This window comes from Rana temporaria, chromosome 7 (genome assembly GCF_905171775.1).
Source record: "Rana temporaria chromosome 7, aRanTem1.1, whole genome shotgun sequence".
Taxonomy (NCBI): Eukaryota; Metazoa; Chordata; class Amphibia; order Anura; family Ranidae; genus Rana; species Rana temporaria.
Genome location: NC_053495.1, coordinates 147,919,912 through 147,942,981, shown reverse-complemented (window position 1 = coordinate 147,942,981; position 23,070 = coordinate 147,919,912). Strand labels below are relative to the sequence as shown.

General features: G+C 41.1%; 1 protein-coding gene across 1 annotated transcript in view; it reads left to right on the top strand.

Moving 5' to 3' along the window:
* Window positions 1–23,070, top strand: part of LOC120945735 (calcium-activated chloride channel regulator 1-like) — a 67,377-nt gene that overhangs the window by 5,138 nt on the left and 39,169 nt on the right. The window contains exons 3-9 of the mRNA XM_040360101.1: window positions 696–846; window positions 4,982–5,090; window positions 10,489–10,657; window positions 14,498–14,719; window positions 16,049–16,270; window positions 19,732–19,915; window positions 22,292–22,398. Of these exons, the coding sequence (XP_040216035.1) occupies window positions 696–846; window positions 4,982–5,090; window positions 10,489–10,657; window positions 14,498–14,719; window positions 16,049–16,270; window positions 19,732–19,915; window positions 22,292–22,398 (1,164 nt within the window). The remainder of the gene's footprint in view (window positions 1–695; window positions 847–4,981; window positions 5,091–10,488; window positions 10,658–14,497; window positions 14,720–16,048; window positions 16,271–19,731; window positions 19,916–22,291; window positions 22,399–23,070) is intronic.

Genomic DNA, 23,070 nt, shown 5'->3' with positions numbered 1-23,070 from the left:
TGCGCACTGGGATTCTTTTACGAACGGCACATGCGCCGTTCGTAAAAAACATCAAATACGTGGGGTCACACTAAATTTAAATAAAACACGCCCACATCATCCAAATTTGAATTAGGCGGGCTTACGCCGGAGCACATACGTTACGCCGCCATAACTTAGGGCGCAAGTTCTTTCTGAATACGGGACTTGCGCCCTAATTTACGGCGGCGTAACGTATCGGAGATACGTTACGCCCGCACAATGTTACGCAGGGCTACCTGAATCTAGCCCAAAGTTTCTTCCTTTAAAAAAGTCTATTAATCAAAACCACTACTATTTACCCTTCCCAAGCTTCCCTGCTGCTTCTTTCCTTTGCAGACCTAACCCTATGTAAGCTTCATCTCGGATGATTCACCATCTTGATGATGTCACCACCTTCCTCATGTGACAGTGTTTAGGCCTGACTATTGGCCACTTAGGCCCCAGCAAAGTATCATAGGAGGATCACATGCACTCCCTTACCTGGAAGAATCAGGTACAGGTATTTTGCACGCAATCGTCCTGCTGGAGCAACCAAGTGATAGGGAAATGTAGTGAGAATAGGTATATTTAGGTCAGGGGTAGGTTTTACATGGGACAAGCCTCTTTACATTTCACAGCTATGCAGAATGTAACATTTTAATATTACCATTGTCTCTTTATCTCTTTATCATTAGGCAGATATTATCATCGCATCACCACATGTGAAGTATGGATATGACCCATACACATTACAGTATGGAAAATGTGGTGAACAAGGCCGATACATTCACCTCACTCCTGAGTTCTTAGTAGAAGCCAGCGCGATCATTGTATATGGACCACGAGGTAACAGTCCAATATTCATTTATTTATCACATGTATTTGCTGTGCACTGAGAAACTTTAATTAAAGGGGTTGTAAAGGTTATTTTTTTAAATAGCAAACATGTCATACTTACCTCCACTGTGCAGCTCGTTTTGCACAGCGTGGCCCCGATCCTGTTCTTCTGGGGTTCCTCAGCGGCTGTCTCGGCTCCTCCCTGCAAGAGCTAATCCCTGTTCTGGGAAGCGCTCTCCCAAGGGGGTTAGCTTGGAGGCGTGCTCCTGTGATACAGACGGAGGCTATAGCTGCCAAGTGTATCACTCGGCCCTGCCCCCGACACGCTGCGCCATTGATTAGATTGACAGCAGCGGGAGCCAATGGCTGTGCTGCTATCAATCTCCAATCAAGAGCTGAGAACAGCCGAGAAGACAGGGGCGAGTAGCCAGCGCGTTCATGACACAGGACTTTTGAGGGCTCAGGTATGTAAACTGGGGGGCTGGGGGGCTTGTAAGCATCGGATGTTTTTTCACCTTAATGCAGGATGCATTAAGGTGAAAAAACGCAAAGCTTTACAACCCCTTAAATTAAAGTGGTTGTAAATATGGAATATGAACAAAGCATATGCATAATGTGTGTACTTGTCTCAATCCAGAGCACTAAGTGTCATTTCTGTCTGCTGCCTCATTCCTCTGCTATCTGCATGAGTCACTTCTGACATGTTTTCCTGGCACCAAGAGAAAAAAGGTGACCTGGGAGGGAACACACAGCCTGTGATTGATGGATGATAGGGGGCGCTAGTGTAATTTATTTAATATATGTTTCCACTTTTATTAGTTATTTTTTTGGCGCGAAAATTATGCTCACCTTAGAGCGTGTGACCTCACAATTAAAGCGGAATTTCACCCAAAAATCAAAATCCTCCCCCCCCTCCGGTGTCACATTTGGCACCTTTCAGGGGGGAGTGGGAAGCAGAAACCTGTCTAATACAGGTGTTCGCTCCCACTTCCAGGTATAGATCGCCGCAGTATCCACGGCAATCCACACCATGTCCGGCCCCTCCTTCAGCCCCCTGCTGTCTTCTGGGAGACAAACAGGTCCCAGAAGACAGCAGGAACCAGTGATATAGAGCAGCGCGACTCACACATGTGCAGTAGGAAACCAGGAAGTGAAGCTGCAAGGCTTCATTTACTGATTCCCTTACCGAAGATGGAGGCGGCAGCCCCCGAGAGCCGAGGGACAGATCGGCTTTGGGTGCTGACATTGCGGGCGCCCTGGGCAGGAAAGTGTCCTAATATTAAAAGTCAGCAGCTACAGTATTTGTAGCTGCTGACATTTAATTATTATTTTTTCGGCGGAACTCCGCTTTAAGTTCAGTCAGAACTAGTGTTGAGCAGAATATGCCATATTCGATTTCGCGATATATCTCGAATATATATTCGAATATTCGAGATATATTCGCTAAATTCGAATATTCGTGATATTTTATCGAAATTAAATGATTGCGATTTTTCGCTATTGCGAATGCGAAAATAATTGCGATTTTTTGATAACTGCGGTAGGAGCACTCTGATTGGCTCAGAATATTCGTGATATTTTATCGAAATATCGCAACATGCGAATGCGATATTTATTGCGCAATTTCGAGAAATGCTGGAGGAGCGCTCTGATTGGCTCAGAATATTCGTGATATTTTATCGAAATATCGCAACATGCGAATGCGATATTTATTGCGCAATTTCGACAAATGCTGTAGGAGCACTCTGATTGGCTCAGAATATTCGTGATATTTTACAATACAAAATAATTGCGAATATTCGGCAAATGCGGAAGGAGCACTCTGATTGGCTCAGAATATTCTTGATATTTTACAATACAAAATAATTGCGAATATTCGGCAAATGCAGAAGGAGCACTCTGATTGGCTCAGAATATTCTTGATATTTTACAATACAAAATAATTGCGAATATTCGGCAAATGCGGAAGGAGCACTCTGATTGGCTCAGAATATTCGTGATATTTTACAATAGAAAATAAAAAGTGTTTTGCATTGGTGGTGATTCTTTACTCTATCCATCTGTCACAGCCATTTGTCAATCAAACACCTTGAAGATTGAACACATTCATGCTGCATGCTTTGGACTTTTTTTCACTTCACATATCAAAGACATTTTTATGAAAGATTATTTTTCTATTATTGGGACTATATTTCTTTATATATTTGTTTCACTGTGTATTTCACAAGTTATTTGCGCTTGCTTATTTTATAATTTGCCCACATGTCTTGTCACTAGACATATTTTTTATTCTTGTAGAGCGACTCCATTTTCTGTCTTGTATTAATTTATGTTGGATAACATTTTTGAGTTGCTGCTGTATTCTCCCCTTTTTTAAGGTATGCGCAATTTTTTCCTTCTTACAAAAAATAATAATATCAAACATACAAATATTCATAACAGAAACATACACAAAGCCCCCCCCTTTTGCATCAGAGACAATCAGAGTTCTCCTACCACAGTTATCGAAAATTCGCAATAATTTTCGCATTCGCAATAGCGAAAAATCGCAATTTTTTTTTTTTCAATTTGGCAACATAAAAGGATCGCCTCAGCTTAGCTACTCGGCCCAGGGTCTCTAATCATACCAGCAATGCTTTTAGACGTCGATAGGATGTGATCTGTTTAAAAATCAAATTGAAAAAATGCGAATATTCGGAATTGCGAATATTCACCGCGAAATTCGAAATATAGCGCGATTTCTCGAATATGCTATATTCGAGTCGAATATTCGCAATGCGAATATTCGTGAGCAACACTAGTCAGAACACAGTTTCGAACCACACCTGGGTTCAGCGTCAGTGATGGAGTCCTGGGCTGCTCAGTATTGCTGCTTCCACACTGGCATAAAACATAAAGAAACTTGATAGTGTGAGATACTGTTTTTACAGTGACAGGATGGTGCAGGAGACAGCTGATCTATCTCAGAATGGAGAGAGACACACTATTTCAGCGTTTTCAATTTTTTTGGGCTTTCTATAGAGCGGTGCACTGAAGCACCCAGCAAATGTGAGTACCATGACAGTTGGGTTACAGTTTATTAATAAAAGAATATTTTAAAAATACATAAACATGTATCACACTAGGTGAGGGAGAGGGCGGGGGTGTTCCCTTCCTCCAGTCAGCTCTCACTGAGCTCTGCCGAGTGTAACTTCAGCTCCCCGCCCCTCTGTTTTTTTAAAGCTCAGATTAGCTTTTTAAATTCTGCACTTTACATGGCTGTTGTAAAAAAATTGTCACAGATTAAAAGGTAAAACTTATGTAGGAGGGTTTGTTTTGTCTCTGTGTATCACCTGAGGCTTGTCACCTCACTGGGTATATGTGACTTTAAATGAGTGTGATAGTCACCTCAGATAGCATACACCAGGAGAGGTATCCTCACTTTCTGTCTCCAGCTGACTCCTGATCCTATGCTCACTGGGCCAAGAGTGTGATTATACAAATAGTTTGGAGTAAAGGGTGAGGTTTACCACCTGGCACACAAAGATAAATATGGTTATGCAGAGGAGGCTCTTTAATTAGGCAAATTAGGCGGTCGCCTAAGGCCTCGCACTCACAGGGGCCTGGCGGCCGCCTAACTTGCCCAATGCATTACCCCAGTTTTGAGGGACAGGGGACCTTAACGCTGCTGTGCTCAGGCAGTGTTAAGAGCCCTGACTCAGGAGCGGAGCCGCAGGATCCCTAACAACCAGTGAATATCAGTGACCCCACCCCTTGTGTTGTCAATGACCCAGCATGCCCTCAGTCAATGATGTCACACGGGGGCGGGTTCACCAGGTGACATCACGGGGTGCCCCCGCCCCTTAGTTATTAAAGAGCAGGATCTGGAGGCCACCTTGTTAAAGGGAGCTTTTAGGTTCCGATAAACCCCCTGCCCGCAGACCCCCACATCCACCAGCCAGGGTTGTGGGGAAGAGGCTCTTGTCCTTTGAATTATTTTTCACATCATGGGCGTGAGTGGGGCTCCATGTCAAGTTTTGCCTAAGGCCTCACAAAGCCTAGAGCCGCCTCTGTGGTCATGGGCACCCTGAAATAGTGGTTTCCATGTTTTTCTGTAAATTTTAAATAATGACGATACATTAACGCTATTCTCTTGTGTTTGCAGGAAGATTGTTTGTCCATGAATGGGCTCATTTAAGATGGGGTGTCTATGATGAATACAATAATGATGTTCCCTTTTATTTATCAAGTGGTGGTGATGTAGAAGCTACAAGGTAAATGTATGATATCTAGCATTTATCCATTATCAAATATGTCTTCACCATATATTTCTCTCCATGCTCACACAGTGTATATTTTTGGGGTAAACCTAGGAGTTTGATAAATGTTTGATATCCTTAAAGGGGTTATCTTTTTTTTATTAAATACAAATAACAAATTTATTTTTGGGGAAAAGGTGTCAAACTAAAATAAAGTAAAAATAAAGTAAAATGAACAATAAAATATATATATATATTTTTAAAGCGCCCCTGTCCCTGTGTGCACACAGAAGCGAACGCACACGTAGTCCCGCCCACATATGAAACCGGTGTTCAAGCTACACATTTGAGGCATCGCTGTGAATGTTAGAGTGAGAGCAATCATCTTGGCCGTAGACCTCCTCTGTAACTAAAAACATGTAACTAATAAAAATAATTAAAACGTCACCTATGGGATTTTTAGTAGCAAAGTTTGGCGCCATTCCACGAGCGTGTGCAATTTTGAAGGGTGACATATTGGGTATCTATTTACTCGGCGTAACTTCATCTTTCATAGTATGCAAAAACATTGGGCTAACTTTACTGTTTTGTGTTTTTTTTAAGCCCAAAACTGTTTTTTTTTAAAACACGTGTTCAAAAAATATCTGCGAAAATACTGTGCAAGATAAAAAGTTGTAATGGCCGCCATTCTATTCTCTAGGGTCTTTGCTAAAGAAGCATATATAATGTTTTGTGTTTCTATGTAATTTTCTAGAAAATAAATGATGATTTTTACGTGTAGGAGAGAAATGTCAGAACTGGTCTGGGTGCTCCAGAACGCCTGATGGTGCTCCCTGCATGTTGGGCCTCTGTATGTGGCCACGCTGTGTAAAAGTCTCACACATTTGGTATCGCCATACTCTGGAGTAATAGCAGATTGTGTTTTGGGGTGTAATTTGTGGTATGCATATGCTGTGTGTGAGAAATATGACAGAAACGAGAACAATTTATATATTTTTACAGAATTTTTAGTCTTTTTTCTTTTATAGCGCAAAAAATAAAAAACCCAGAGGTGATCAAATACCACCAAAAGAAAGCTCTATTTGTGTGAAAAAAAGGACAGAAATTTCATAGGGTACAATGTTGTATGACTAATGTATGAGTAATGTCATTCAAATTGTGAGAGCACCGAAAGCTGAAAATTGGTCTGGTTAGGAAGGGGGTTTAAGTGCCCAGTGGTCAAGAGGTTAAATACAAATAACAAAATGCCTATACTTACCTGCTGTGTGCAATCGTTTTGCACAGAGCAGCCCCAACCCTCTTCTTCTGGGGTGCACCACTGGTGCTCCTGGCCCATTCTCTTCATCGGATTCCCCCAGGGAAAGCCATTTACCCACAGGAGTGGGACTTGGCCCCACTCCCGTGTCACTGGAGTTGATTGATAGCAGTGGGAGCATATGGCTCCTGCTGCAATCACTCTTTCTAAGGAGGAGAAACACAGCGGCTGGAGCTACTGGGCAAGTGCACAATACTGTATCGTATCGGGCTCAGGTAAGAGAAAAGGGGAGGAAGGGAACTGCAGCACATTAAAATGCATTGAAGTGAAAAACCTTGAGGCTTTACAACCACTTTAACAGCAGTTTTCTATTTTGGTGGGTTTTGTGAACCATTTATGTAGCTCCCAACTGTCCCTGTAGCTCAGGTAAGAGAAAAGGGGAGGAAGGGAACTGCAGCACATTAAAATGCATTGAAGTGAAAAACCTTGAGGCTTTACAACCACTTTAACAGCAGTTTTCTATTTTGGTGGGTTTTGTGAACCATTTATGTAGCTCCCAACTGTCCCTGATTTCGAGAGACTGTCCCTGATTTGCAACAAAGTCTCTCTCTGTCCCTCATTCCTCCTTATTTGTCCCTCATGTTTGTCTGATCTATATAGTTGTATATAAAATGCACTATTTATCTTTAAAAAGGTGTTTCCCAGTGCTAAACCTTTCATCCAATTTCTAAATTGCTGTTAATTTCAAAAGCCAGTATAACGAAATACTAGAGGTAAAAAAAAACACTTATAATTTTTTTTGTAGAATTCTCCTTTAAGTGGGTGTGGCAGGGTGTGTGTCCTATGCCTTATTCTCTTCTCAAAAAGTTGGGAGGTATGCATTTATCATTTATAACTGCTTTTAAAATCACTATTGAGTTCAAAGTAGAACTATGGGCAAAACTTTTTTTTTTTTCATTTTAAATAGAGCAAGAGAGGGTTATAACCTCTGTCGGATTTTTGTTCGCCATCTGTGTCCCATTGCAGAGATTAGCCTTTACTTCCTGTCCCATAGCCAAACATGAAGTGAGAGGCAATCCCTGAAAATTAAAGGGGTTGTAAAGACAAAAATATTTTCCTCTTAAATAAAAGTCTGACAGTAGCTGATAAAGTAAAAAGTAATGTTTTGCATTATAACTAGTTTGATACCTGTTGAAATCAAGCTGTTTTATTCACCTCCGTCACTCCTGAATCATTATTCTCACTGACTTCCTGGTTTGCGGTGCGCATTCATTCTTGCTACATCACGGCCTTATAGGAACTACAGTTCCCATTAGGCTTAGTCTCCATGCCTGTGAGGGATAAGAGAGCATCTTCACGCAGGGCTGTAGTCATAGGGAGGGGGTGAGCACATTCTGCTTTCCACCATGCAAAACGTCTCAGATGCTGGTGGAAAGCAAGAAGAGGAGTGACAGGAAATGGCATTTTCAAACCGGGATTACTGTATTTTGGAGGTCAAAAGGAAAAACGAGGTAAGTGATATTTAAATGCTCTAGCTAACAGCAATCAATTGATCTAATAAAAAACAAACCTTTAGTGTTCCTTTAAGGGAATTTCTAGGGGACCCCCAGCTCACCAGAACTAGTATCCCCATTGGAAGATTTTCCCTCTATTACTTTTCTGGGGACAACCCAAAATTTGGGATTTTCTTTTACCTCCACTTTTAGTGATAACAGTAAACAGGATAAATAAAGAGGATGAGTCTCCTTAATGGGGGTGCAGACAGCAATAAAAACTAACAGGTGTTCTAATCCATCTCCACTCCATCCATAACTAAAAAAAAGTTTTGCCTTTAGTTATACTTTACCTTAAAGCCCAACTCTGGGAAACTTTAACCACTTAAGCCCCGGACCATATTGCTGGTCAAAGACCAGGCCACTTTTTGCGATTCGGCACTGTGTCGCTTTAACTGAAATAGAGCTTTCTTTTAGTGGTATTTGATCACCTCTTCGGTTTTTAGTTTTTGCGCTATAAACTAAAATAGAGTGCCAATTTTGAAAAAAAATTATATTTTTTACTTTTTGCTATAATAAATATCCCCCAAAAATATATAAAAACACTATTTTTTTCCTCAGATTAGGCCGATACGTATTCTTCTACATATTTTTCGTTAAAAAAAAAAATCGCAATAATTTATTGATTGGTTTGCGCAAAAGTTTTAGCGTTTACAAAATAGGGGATAGTTTTATGGCATTTTTTTAATATTTTTTTTTACTAGTAGTGGCGGTGATCAGCGATTTTTATCATTACTGTGACATTATGGCAGACACTTCGGACACTTTTGACAAATTTTTGGGACCATTGTCATTTTTATAGCGATCAGTGCTATAAAAATGCATCGATTACTATAAAAATGCCACTGGCAGGGAAGGGGCTAACACTAGGGGGCGAGTAAGGGGTTAAGTATGTTCCCTGGGTGTGTTCTAACTGAAGGGGGGGTGAACTGACTTAGGGAAATGACTGATCGCTGTTCATACATTGAAAGAACAGAAAATCAGGCATTTCTCCCCCTGACAGGACCGGGACCCTATTGGCTGATCGACGAGATGACGTATAGCCAAGTGATCTCGCTCCCAGCAGAGCCGACCTGCCGCCGTATAACTGCGGCTGGTCGGCAAGCAGTTAAAGTGGTATTAAACCCAAAATCAAACATTTATTATATTGCAGCTTATGGATTCTTAGATATGATGGCTGCATTTGTTTTCTTTTACCTGGTGATCTAGCCAGTAAGTCTCATGTTTTTCAACAGAACAAGCTGTCCTGTAGGTGTAGACGTTAGAGGGCCGAGACAAACTATTTACCACTAACAGGGGTGCTTACAACAATCAGCTTTTTTTAATCTATGTAAAACCTTTGCCCAAAAAGAAACACAACTGTTGCTGTAACTGCTTATGAAGTTTGGCTTCAATTTGTTAGCATATGCAAATCTGCTAGTGCATCTAACACTCCCCTCACCCAAGGCTTCCAATGCTGCTGTTCAAAAAGGGTCTCTGTTGCTCCTTCATCCAGTGTGAGGGCACTCTAATACAGGAGGTGTGTTACTAGACAGATCACTAGGTTAAGACACAGAGAAAAAAGCGTAAAAAAATAAAAAACTAATGCAGCCACCATATCTAATGATTGGTAAGCTGCATTATATTAATCCCTTGGCGACAGCTCCCACCGGCCCTTTGAGGAGTTTGGATTTCCTAGAAGCAGGGCTTGTGGGTATGTGACTGCCGTGATTGACTATCACGGCGATCACATGATCCTGATAGCAAGCAGCGATTGGGAGCTTTCCGTGAGCTGCTGGTCACTGTGCCGGAAATGCGCAGGGTGCACGCTATTGGCGCAGCTCTGTTGGCGCTATTGCACGCAAATATGTGACTCCTCTGCGCCAAGGTCCGGCCAACGAGAGGCACATATTTACGTGCACTTAACGCCAACAGATTAAATGTTTAGTTTTGGGTTAATACCACTCTAAACTTCTCACTTCCAGTGGTGCTGCACCTGCACTGCAAGGGTTAATTCCTCACTTAGATCTGGGGGACACAGAAAAGAAGATTTATTTACCCACTTATTTCCTCCTTCACGCTGCTGGATCGGTCCCTGCAGTGTCTCCCCCACACACTCCAGTGGTCTAAGGTTCTGATGTCATCAAAACCAAAGCAATGTCCTCTATAGCCCTGTATTGGACGTAATGATGCAGAGGGACAGTCCACTGCCAGAGCATGGGGAGAGCCACCCACCTGGACAGCAGAGGATCGGGTAAGTGAAAATGCTTCCCTTCTCCCCTAGACAAAACCTTGCACCCAATGCCCTTCCAAAAAGTATATGTGTATATAATTTACTGTCCCTGAATGGAAATGAGGAGAAGAGAAATCCTCTTAGAAAACAATACTGGAACAGGTTTCCCCATAGAGAGATGATCTCCCTACACAGGCAGCAATGATAACCTGATAGATGTTCTGACCTTTCCACACGCTATCCAAAACTAAACAAACTGTCACTATAGATACACTGATGTATTTGTGATCACTTTTTCTTGGACATTACTTACTGGTAGAGAGAACTGTCATTATTCTCATAAATCTAAGTACAGTTCTTTAATTATACCGGATCTTATTATTTCTTTAACAGGTGTTCAACTGAACTTAAAGGTATTTACAGAGAATACTCATGTACAAATCCTCCTGATTGTAAATGTGTCCCTCAGAATGGCACGTATGATGCTGACAATTGTGTCTTTGTACCCGATAAAAGCCAAACTTCCCAAGAATCTATAATGCATTTACAGGCATTACCTAATGTAAGTATGTCATGACAAGATATCAAAATTGTTATAATCACCTGTGCAATGTAATAGTTATTCTTTGCAATTTGTCACATACACTACGTAAACGGTTGACGCTTTATAAATCCTGTATAATAATAATATTATTATTAATAATAATACAATGACATGATGACATATTTAACCACTTGCCGCCCACGCTATAGCCGAAACATGGCAGGCAGCTCAAGCCTTTCTCATGTATGGTTCATGTTATGTTTAAGCAGAAGAATGGTCAGAGCGCTTAATTTCATTCTTCACTCCTGTGAACTGTATTTAGCTGGCCGTTGGCTAAAGCCCGCTGTCAGCTGATGTCACAGGGCTGATCCAGGCTCTGCAGACACCGTCTTTTAAGGATCAGATTCTAAGCAAGCTTCTGAGAGCTTGAGCCAGTAGCACCCACCCCCTCTACAGCCTGGTGCAACAGAGAGCCTAGGAGGGACATACCAGAGAACCAGTGGCTGACAGTCACCATCTCTCTGTTTACAGAGGAACAAGAACTGAGCGATCAGCTGTCTTTGATTGCTCAGTTCTCAGTCTATGCTCAGTTCTCAGTCTATGCTCAGTTCTCAGTCTAATCACGCGTACACACAGTCGGAATTTCAGACAGAAAAAGTCAGATGGGAGCTTTTCATCGGATATTCCGACCGTGTGTATGCCCCATCTGACTTTTTCTATCGGAATTTCCGATGGACTTAGATAGAGAGCAGGTTCTCTATTTTTTCGTCCGAAATTCAGATGGAGGTTTGCCCGTTGGAAAGTCTGACCGTGTGGTGGGGGACTGGTGTTATGTGGTACAAATGCCTTATACATGTATACTGATAATACTCATGTTAAATGATATTATATTCAGCAAATCATTTTCTATTTGCTTGCTGGCTTTCAGATGGGGGATTTTGCACAAATTGGCTGCTTTGTTATACCCAAGAGGTCTATTTATTAATGTTTTCACTTTAGTTTCAAGCAAACTTTAACCTAAGGTACAGGCAGAAAAATGTGTGAATCTTGGGTGAAAGGTTACTGGATCTTGGGCAAAAATATTGATAAACTGACCCCCAAGAGTTTGGATCAATTACTGTGTTACAATACTACAACAGTGATGAGCCAAACCTAGGTTTTGGCTCAGGGTGGGTATGCTGAAATTTACTAAAGTTAGGATGTCAAATTTGAACCCTTCCAAAGTCAGTGGGAGCTGATTCTTATGCCGCGTACACACAATCGTTTTTCGTCATGAAAAAAACGATGTTTTAAAAAATTTAATTTAAAAGGATCTTGTGTGGGCTTCACATAATTTTTCGGGTTCTGAAAAACGACAATTTTTTTTTTGAACATGCTGCATTTTTAAACTATGTCGTTTTTCGGGTTTTAAAAAATGATCGCGTGTGGGCTAAAACGACGTGAAAACCCCACGCATGCTCAGAAGCAAGTTATGAGACAGGAACACTCGTTCTGATAAAACTACCGTTCGTAATGGAGTAAGCACATTCATCACGCTGTAACAGACAGAAAAGCGTGAATTGTCTTTTACTAACACAAAATCAGCTAAAGCAGCCCCAAGGGTGGCGTCATCCACATGAAACTTCCCCGTCGTACGTGTTGTACGTCACAACGCTTTGCTAGAGCATTTTTTTTTTAACGATCGCGTGTGTGGGCAACGTCGTTTTAATGATGAAGTTGGAATGCTGAAAAGCGTAGTTTTTTTAAATGCCGAAAATCGATCGTGTGTACGCGGCATTAGCAATCAGTAATGTACATTTTTTCTGGCTAATAGGAAAGGGATCATCAAACAACTGGCATGGTAAACTGGGCAGCACTCTGGGGGACATGAACCAAAGTGAATTTTTTTTTTTAATTGAGTTCAGTGGGGTGCAGTGATTTTAACCACTTAGCGACTGCCCCAAGTACATTTACTACAGCAGGCTAGTCGCTCTGTGCCAGATCACTTACCTAGTACATGATCTGACACTTTTTAGTCTGGGCCCGTGCTGTCGGTGACCTGCTCCTGCTGTGATTGGACACAGTGGAACCCAATCAGCAGGTCTGGCAGACTCAATGTCCACCAGGACCCGCCGATCATTCAGGACACAAGCAGAACGGGAGTCTGCCTATGTAAACAAGGCAGATTGCTATTCTGTCAGCGGGGAAGGCTTTGATCCTGTGTTTCTGCTAAGTGGGAACATGGATCTCTGTCTTCCCCTAGTCAAAGCACCTCCCCCACAGTCAGCAACCCCTTCCCTACCAGTGTCATTAGCACAGCGACAGTGCATATTTTTTAGCACTGATTACTGTATCAGTGTCACTGGTTCCCAAAAAGTGTCAAAAGCATCAGTTAGTTGTCTGATTTATCCACCGCAATATCGAAGTCCCGCTATTAGTTTCTGATCACCGCCAAAACAACAAAAAAATAATAAAAATTCAATAAATAAAAATATCACATTGTTTGTAGATGCTATAACTTTTGCACGAACCAATCAATATATGCTTATTGGTTTTTTTTTTTACCAAAAATATGTAATATGTAAAATTGACCTAAATTTATACATTTTTTTTTAATGGGTGTGTTTTATAGCAGAAAGTAAAAGTATTTTTTTCAAAATTGTCGATCTGTTTTCGTTTATAGCGCAAAAAAATAAAAACTGCAGAGGTGATCAAATAACATCAAAAAAAGCTCTATTTGTGGGAAAAAGGACAAAAATGTTATTTGGGTACACCGACACACGACCGCGTGAAGGTCAGTTAAAGTATCACAGTGCCGTATCGCCATATCAGGAAGGGGGTAAAACCTTCCGGGGCTCAAGTGGTTAAAAAAGCTTAAAGTGAAATGTAAAAATACACAGCTCCTTTAAATAACATGCCTGGGGATGCCTTTAACTTGCCTGTGAAGTTTTTAAAAATATGATTGGGGATTCCCCTCTATACCCGATATCTTAGATGAAGATCTGCTATAGATGTTAATGGGGGACCACACGCACACAAAAAAAAATGTTCCCCCAAAAATTACATATGATAATCTTGTCTGTGATGAGGGTCTTGTATGGATGTTTACTCAAAAAAAAAAAAAAAATGTTGTGGGATCTTCTCTAAACTTCATACATTTTAAGGGGGACCCCTACAAAAAAAGGGAAAAAAAACATGGGATCCCCCAGAAAACAAGCAAAGAGGGTGAGTATGCTGCCCCCCCAAAACCATAACAGGCCACATTGCCCTCAACATGGGGATGGTACCTTGTCTGTGGGTGTGTGCCCCACAGAAGGAATCTTGTCCCCATGTTGACGAGGATAAGGGTTTCTTCCCCACAACCCTGGGGGTAATCTGGAAGTGGCTTTAAAAATAAGGAAAGCCAGAGATTCTCCCCCCATTGTACCCCTGTACCCCCTACTCATTGCTCTACTCATCAATCAAGATGAAGAATGCTCACTGACTTGCAGAAAGTAAAATCCCGCCAACATATCTGATCACGTCAGGACACAATAGCTCCTGGTCTCTGCAGTGGAATGTAAACAAAGGGGGAGAGGTCTCCTAGGTGATGTCCTTGACCAAATATGGACATGACTATATTTGGTCAATGATGTCATAGGGCATACCCAGGCCACAATTTAGTTTGACCATTCACAGAATCTTCCAACAAGCAAAACACTGGGTTCAGACTGAATGATAAACACACATGACACACATGACACACATGACACACATGACTGCTGATGGACTCATAATTGTTAAAAACAAAATCAAATATTCTCTTCAGTCACAATAATGTTATAATATGGTTCCAGATTTAATATCAATATAACCTCATTATTATCAATATTTTTGTAGGTAACTAAATTTTGTGATGCTACAAATCATAATGCGGAGGCACCAAATTTACAGAATAAGATATGCGAGCATAAAAGTACATGGGATGTGATCAAGAACTCCAGTGATATACGTTCTACCCCACAAACAACAGCCCCAATTCCTGAACCTACCTTCACATTGCTGCAGGCTTCAAACAGAGTGGTGACTCTAGTACTTGATGTCTCAGGAAGCATGGGTGGCGTAAGCAGCTTTTATTTATAAGAATAATCTGAGTACCCTCTGATTTGTGTTGTATGATCCTAAACAAGTGTTGACAAAAATCAATATAGAATGTAGAAAGTTAATATTAGTTTGGAATACTGCTTAGGAAGTCATCTGTACGGATTTGTATGTCTTCTCCATGGGTGCATGGAATCCCTCCAGATTGTCAGGTTTCATCAGGCCATTTTTTTCTCTGAAAATGGGTGCAAGAACTCAGCCACGACCCCCAAAATCCCCTTTTTCCCCACACACACCCTCCATTAAATAGTGGGTGTGGTCAAATTTCACAATGGGCAGCATTAAGTATCAGGAGTTCAATACGAACAGAGGGGAGAGTTCGGAGGGGCGGTTGCACACAGAGTGTAGAGTTCAGGGTTGTGCTTCGTGCAGAGTTTGGTGGTACACTACCTGCAGAGTGCAAAGTTCAGGGGTGAGCTACATAGAGTGCAGAGCTCAGCCTTCTTCCACAGCTGCTTATCTCTGCATCCCCCCGTCCACACCTCACTTTCACCCCTCTTCAGCTCTGACCCCTGCATACAATCACCCCACCACCCCCTTATTCCCCCCTTTCCTTAACAGCTCCACCATCTTCCACATGTCCAACTTTTACTGCTGTGTTAAGCTGAAACACCCTGCCTGCTCCGGAACCTTCCCTCACACTGTAGTTCGCCCCTCTTTCTCTATTGCAGGAAGATCATCCAGTATAGGTGTTGGCATCTGCACCCCTACAAATGCATCTTACTTTTCCCCATTCTGCACTCAGTGGGAGCTGCTCAGGAGATCCGATCTGTGGGAGCCTTTGGGAGACAAGCTGTCACTTGTAAACACAGAAGCCAGACTTCTGTGTTTACAAGTGATGGTGGTGAGGAGAGAGCAGAGGGTCTGAGCCAGTGGTGGAGGAACTGAGTTCCACCATTTTCCAGCTGAAAAAAAAGCCCTCGGTTTCATACTATAAACTGAAAAGCATGGCGGAGAGATACTGTAGCTAACTTGTGACAAAATGGACCTATAGTACGCAGGTGTGCTTTTTCTGTTAGTTTTTTCATCTGTGTTATTCTATGTCGTATTTAAATAGTACAGATGGTAGTAAAGTTTTAATTTGCTTTACTTGGTGCTAATCTCTGTTATTGGTCATTTTGTTGTGTCAGTGTGTCTTGTTCTGTTCATTGTTGTGATCTTGTGTTGTCTTTATTGAGTGTGGCTGTGTCACAATAATTTTCCTTTGGGATTAGTATTATGAATCTGACTGTATGGCATTGGTAGGAAAAAAACATGAAAATTGGATTAATGCTAATTTATCAATTACAGTATAATCGCATTCAGAGGCTGTACCAGGCTGCAGAAGTATTTCTCATTGAGATCGTAGAAAATGGATCATATGTTGGAATTGTTTCATTTTCAAGCTCCGCTACACTACTTTCTTCCTTGGTTCAAGTTTCCAAAGATAATCGAGAACAACTTAAATCACTTCTTCCCCGAACAGCAAGCGGAGGAACAAATATTTGTGCTGGACTAATGAGGGGAATTGAAGTAAGTTACTAATGAAAAATGTGCCAATCTCTAGCAAAGTTTCAAGAGTCAGGCACATATGTAAAACATTCAAGCTGGGTTCACATATGTGCGAATTTAATGTGGTTTTCATCACATCCAATTCACTTGGCCGCTGTGTGAATTCCAAAAGGGTCCTGTGCGTTTTTGGGTCCAGTGAACAAGAACGCATTGGACCCCTGTCTGCAAACTGCGGCCGCACATATGTGAACCCGGTCTCAATTCTTATTAAAGGAGAAGTACAGCCAAAATTCTTTCTGCTGTACTTCTCCTATGAATCACAGGAGTGCATTTCGTTCTGCACTCCTGTGACCCGTTTTTAGTTGAAAACAGCAGAGAGCGGTGACTGACAGTCACCAGCTCTCCTCTCACGGAGCACTGAGAACTCAGCGATCAGCGGTGTTTGATTGCTCGGTTCTCAGTCTTAGAGCCAACAGGGGACAGATGCACCATCTAGGTAAGTATTATTTCTAAATAAAGAAACAAAAAAAAAAACCCACACTTCGCTTTTAAAAGCACTATAGTCTTGATTGCCTAAAGAGCTGTTATTGATAGCTTGGGTGTTAGCATTCCCAAATCACAGCAAGCATAGTCATTTGCTGCATTGAAATAGGAAAGAAAAGACATTGGGACTTTAATTGAAACAGAACACTAGGGCAGATTGAATCAATCAATAATATAAAAATTGTAGAGTATTTATTAATGACATGCTCAGGCACATTGCAATGTGTTTTATACGCTCTGACCTGATTTATACACTTCCACTTTCATCACTATAGCTTCTGCCTTTCATTAGTTTAGTTCACTACTTTTATGCAGATTTACTCTTTGTTACAGAAGTCTTCACGGCTTCCACTGTACACTGCAGCCTTGGTAAAGGCAATTAGCACTATACTAATCACTATATCATTACCTTGTCAGTTTGGGTGTCCCCTGCCACCGCCCTGCAACCACTTCAGCTCCTGGGGATATGATCTCTCAGCCTCCAAATGCCTTCTATCAGTTTTGCTATTGTTTACATTGCTTTACCAAATACCCATATGTAAGATTGTTAGGATCACCATTAATTAGTTTCTCATCGTTAATTATTAATTATTGTAGGTTATCCCAGTCCCTAGCCGCTCCTGATGAGTGGAGTTAATCTACGAAACGTGTCGAGCATACAAACATATAATACAGCTGTCATGTCACAGTGAAAATGTTTATTACTATGGGCTTAAAATTGTTTGAATAATCAATTGTATTTTTTTTTTATCATGGTTATAGGTCATTCTTGGGCATATTGCTGGTTTTATTGTTTATCGTGTTTATTATGTTACTAGTAGAATGCTATATGATTTACCAATCATGCTTCTATTATACATTGTAAATCTATTGATCTACCTTGTTTATCTACATTGCATTGTGCCCTAGCATGTCATTAGTAAATACTCTACACTTTTTATTATATTGATTGATTCAATCTGCCCTAGTGTTCTGTTTCAATTAAAGTCCCAATGTCTTTTCTTTCCTATTTCATGTTGCCGGGGATGGATGCTGATGTGCCAGATGGCCACAGCCTCATAAAAAGTCCCACCCAATTAGGTTTTAAATTTAGCAATTTAAACTTTATTTCCATTTGCTGCATTGAGCATGTATATTCCCTCTTTATGTAGAGTTTTTAATTGGGTATTCTGGTTTTCTACCCCATTTTTTTTTTAGATAGTTGCTACTTGACTAAGGTTACTAGACTGTGAGCTCAGGGGGCATGTACTTATGCAAATGGTTTTACCCAGTCTGTAAATCACTCTGTTAAACGTTGGTGCTATAAATTCATTGTAAAATACTTACCTTACATGCATACTGATATCCTATGTGCGACCAGCTTGCTGTTGCTTGGGAAATTATTGCCTGTCTTTTAACAACCCCCTGCTATTCCAAATCTGGCAATTAAGGCCGAACTATACTCACCTCCCCTCCAGCAGGTTCAAGATTTTTGGCCATCTTGATTGGCCTAGTCGGAAGGACATAACTCCCACGCACGGGAGTTAATTCATCCTGACAAAACGCAGATGGCAGAAAGTTTGTGAGGTGGAAATTAATAATCCTTGTTTTTGTTTTAGAAGGGACATACCATCATTACCATGTCTCCTCTGCATTAAAAAAAAAAAAACTCCATCTGGCATTTTTTTTTAAGCAACATTTTTGCTATAAGGCTGCCTTATTTTGTCTTTGGTGGTAAATGCTGTCATGAGATTCCAGCACACATCATACAGCTACAGTAAATGGTATTTATAATGTATAACACATGAATCAGATTTCTTGGAAATACAGGAACTTCCATTCCTGATTTGTTTGATCTGTGTTTAAAGGAGTAAGACTCTAACGTTGTATTCAGCGTGCCACTGGGCTGCTTTCACTGTCCTTCAAAAGTTTTATTCCTGCCCATTGCCAATGACTGATTTTCAGTCTGGCTGACAGTCAGCATCATCCATTTTCTTCAACAGCAGCCTGGCTGTCAGAGACACACCCCCTGTAGTCCTTTTTATCATGTAGATGACATAAGTTGAGGGTTGTCTGCATGCTAATGAAGATCACCTAGTACCACCTATTCCGTTTACCAGATGTTTGTATATTTTCAAAACCCTGACATTTAAACTACTGGCATGATGAGTACGCTTACAGTGCGCCCTATGCTCTGCCCAACAGTATAAAGCAATTTGAAGTATAGTAAAACCTTGGTTTGAGAGTAACTTGGTTTGAAAGTGTTTTGCAAGACAAGCAACATTTCTAAATCCATTTTGACTTGATATACAAATGATGTCTTGAAATACAAGTAGTGCCATGTCACAACTGAGTATAAAAGAGAAGAGAGGAGCCTCTAAGTGTAGCAATATGGTTACATTTAATGAAGGTACAACATTTAGCAACATATTGCTTCACTTAGAGCTGCCTCTCTTCTCTTTTATACTCTGTAGCTCCTGCTGGAATTTGCTTCTAATCCGCTTGTGGAGGTTTCCATTTGTGGATGGACATTTTATGGTTCCACAACCAAATCACATTGCTATAATCTTTTTATATGGACTATAAACTGAAGGACCTATAAAGGGTTGTGGAACGAATCATTTGAGTTTCCATAATTTCATGTGGGGAAATTTGCTTTGATATACAAGTGCTTAGATTACAAGCATGTTTCTGGAACAAATTATGCTCGCAATACAAGGTGTTACTGTATTATCACTTTGATAAAACTGTAATTGTGGTATTATACCTCTGGTATGGTTATAGAACAGAGTCACTTACCTACTCTGATCAAAGCCTCAGGGATGGAAAGGGCAAAAGCTACATTATCACCCCTATGCTATCGCCCCCAATCCTGCTTAGAAAAAGGAATACCCCTGAGCTCTATGGTGATTCTTGAGTTATTTTGAATCTGTCTAATATTTTGCTTTTATAACATCTAGGTAAATAAAGGAACCAGCGATAAGTCTTCTTATGGTACAGAACTCCTTCTGCTATCAGATGGAGAAGATTCATCTTTCCCTACTGCCTGTTATTCTAGCTTAATAAACAGCGGGGCAATAATTCATGTAATAGCTCTTGGACCAGATGCTGCAAAGGCACTTGAAGAAATTACAACAGAAACTGGCAAGTTTTCCTTTTTTCTTAATACACTCATTCATTTTAATGACAATGTATGGTAACTGTCAATGATAACCAAAGCACAAAAACATGCATACGGATTAGGCATAAGAAACACACACAAGCAATTTTGATGCATGGACTAATTGAATGCTGGTTCTTCAGCATGAACGTTCAACAGAAACTGGTTGTTAGACTGGCTTCTGTTGAACAGACAGCTGTACACACATAAGCATATGCCCGGTGTGCCCTATGGCCAGTCCAGGCCTGCTTACATCTCTTACACTCCCCTCGTCTCCTTCTTTGTCTCAGCAGACGGCAGAAGAGAGGAGATCAGAACTCCTCTGCCAGATCTTGCGCTTTTTCTGCAGCCGTGGAGAGGCTCATCTATGCCTCCCGTCTCAGCAGCCAACAGCAGAGAGGAGGACAAAACTCCTCCTAAAGATCCTGTGCCTCTCTGTGCAACTGCAACATCCCCTCTTCTCTGCCTCCCCTGGTCCAGCAGATTCTGGCAGCTGACTCCAACTGTCCTCTGGTCCTCCCCCAGTCCCTGCACTTTCTTCTTTCAAGCTCCACCCCCAGCTTCTTCCTGGCAGCAACACGGGGAAGTAATTGAGCCCATACCTACAGAGCCCAGATCAGACCTAACTAATCAAACAGTGCTCTCCCTAGTTACAAAGAGGCCAAAAACAAAAGTCAACTAAGCAGGAGCTCTTCGGGCGGTTTTAAAAAAAATTCAGGGATAGGATGTGTTATTTCAGCCACAAATGGGATGCTTTTCATGTTTTCTTATTTCCTCTGTTCATCAGCCTGGTGTTCCTACTGAACCTTGTTGCTGTTTTAAGGAATACCAAGTCTGGGTACTATGACCCAGATTCTCAAAGGGCTTACAACGGCGCAACGCCATGTACACCGTCGTAAGTCCTAATCTGGGCCGTCGTATCTATGCGACTGATTCTTAGAATCAGTTACGCATAGATATCCATTAGATCCGACAGGCGTAAGGCTCTTACGCCGTCGGATCTTAAATGCAATTTTTTTTGTCCGCTAGGTGTCGCCTCCGTCGTTTTCCCTGTCGAGTTTGCAAATTAGCTAGATACGCAAATTCCCGAACATACGCGCGGCCGACGCAGTGAATTTATGACGTTTACATTCGGTTTTTCTGGAGTAAAGTTGCCCCTGCTATATGAGGGGCAACCAATGTTAAGTATGGCCGTCGTTCCCGCGCCGAAATTTATAAATTTACGTCGTTTGCGTAAGTCGTCCGTGAATGGGGCTGGACCCCATTTACATTCACGTCAAAACCAATGACAACCTTGCGACGTCATTTGGAGCAATGCACCTTGGGATATTTTTCGGATGGCGCATGCGCAGTACGTTCGGCGCAGGAATGCGCTTAATTTAAATACTACACGCCCCCTACCTGCCTAATTTGAATTAGGCGGGCTTTCGCCGGGTGATTTACGCTACGCCGCCGCAACTTTACACGCAAGTGATTTGTGAATAAAGCACTTGCCTGTAAAACTTGCGGCGGCGTAACGTAAATGAGATAAGTTACGCCCGCCGACATTTACGCCGATCTACGAGAATCTGCCCCTAAACGTTTCAAAGCTCCTCCTGACCTGTTTGTGTTCCTAACCTGGTCACATAGTCACTACAAGTGCAAACTACAAGTGCAAAGTGAACTTGAAATTGCACTTGGAAGTGCAGTCGCTGTAAATGGGGTCGATCTGAAACGAGGGGAAGCTTTGCTGATTTTATCATCCAATCAAGTGAAAAATGTTTATTTTCCTTTCATGTCCCCCTTGAATCTAGAGCGACTGCACTTCCAAGTGAACTTTCAGTGCAATTTAAAGTGTACTTTGCACTTATAGTGCAAAGTGGATTTGCCGTTCGTAAATAACCCACCTAGTGTACATTACACTCAGTTAGACTCTGCAACTTCACTTATGTCAACTATGCATTGTACAGTCTGTGTAGATCTACCAGCAAATAGGTGGTGCAAGGACCTGATTGGCGGGAGATAAATGTAACTGGCTGCTTAGAGAGACCCTCATGATTTTTAAACCTAATAAAAAAGGCATAAAAGTGTTTTCTTGGTAATAGCAGACATCTTGCTTTGCCTGCTCTTAGGCAGGACCTTTACTAAAGGTATAATTCTGTGTAGAGATTCCGTTTATATTATTCTCCAAATTTACAAGCAAATCAAATGTCCAGCAAATATGACAATAACATTTGGAACAAATGATTATAATCCTTTGTACAAATATAGTGAACATTTTGGTTGTTCAGCCTGGCTCACTGGGGCTATTATATATTTTTCTATTAGGATTAATATATTTGTTTTTGAGGTGATGTGCTTATATATCATTTTTTTTTTAGGTGGATCAAACTTTTATGCCTCAGATACTGTTGATGCCAATAGTCTAATTGATGCATTCAGTGCCATGACGTCTGGAAGTGGATATGACGTTGATCAAACTATTCAGGTGATGCATTATTTTGTTACGCTGATATCACATGGTGTCTTTAGTGTCTGGAATTTGAAAAATTGCAGCATGCCAATTCCTTATTGAACTGATGGTGGCTACAATGTCTTACTATGAAAGTCAAAAGGACATCTCTAATACTGGCAGATTGAAAATGTTACTACTGTACTGATGTGCATAGACTTTGTAAGTTAATTGCATAAGACAAGTTATTGAATTAAAATGTATGAATTCTCTCCTCATGTTGTGAAGAAGGATACATCACCAAATAATGAGTCATGAATGGAAATTGTTTCCAGTCATGCACATAACATGCGATATAATTTATTTTCTGTATGCATTTTTAATTCAGAATATGTAACTGGTGAAATGATTAGGATAGTTGACAACATTGTACATTTTTTGTAGGTGGAGTCTATTATAGTTAGGGGGTGATGCGTAGCAGAAAAAGGGCACGCTTTAATCGAAATATTGGGCATGGCTTAAAGGGGAGAAGGAGAGGGATGATGTTAGCGCTTCAATCATCCTGACACCATGGTTGTTATGGTGTCAGGATGATTGAAGCGCATTATTTCTATTATTACATTGCAATATAAAATTAAATCATTCAACTCACCATAATGCAGACTTAGTGGAAGGGTAAAAGATAAGGGGCACTAATAATTAATAAAA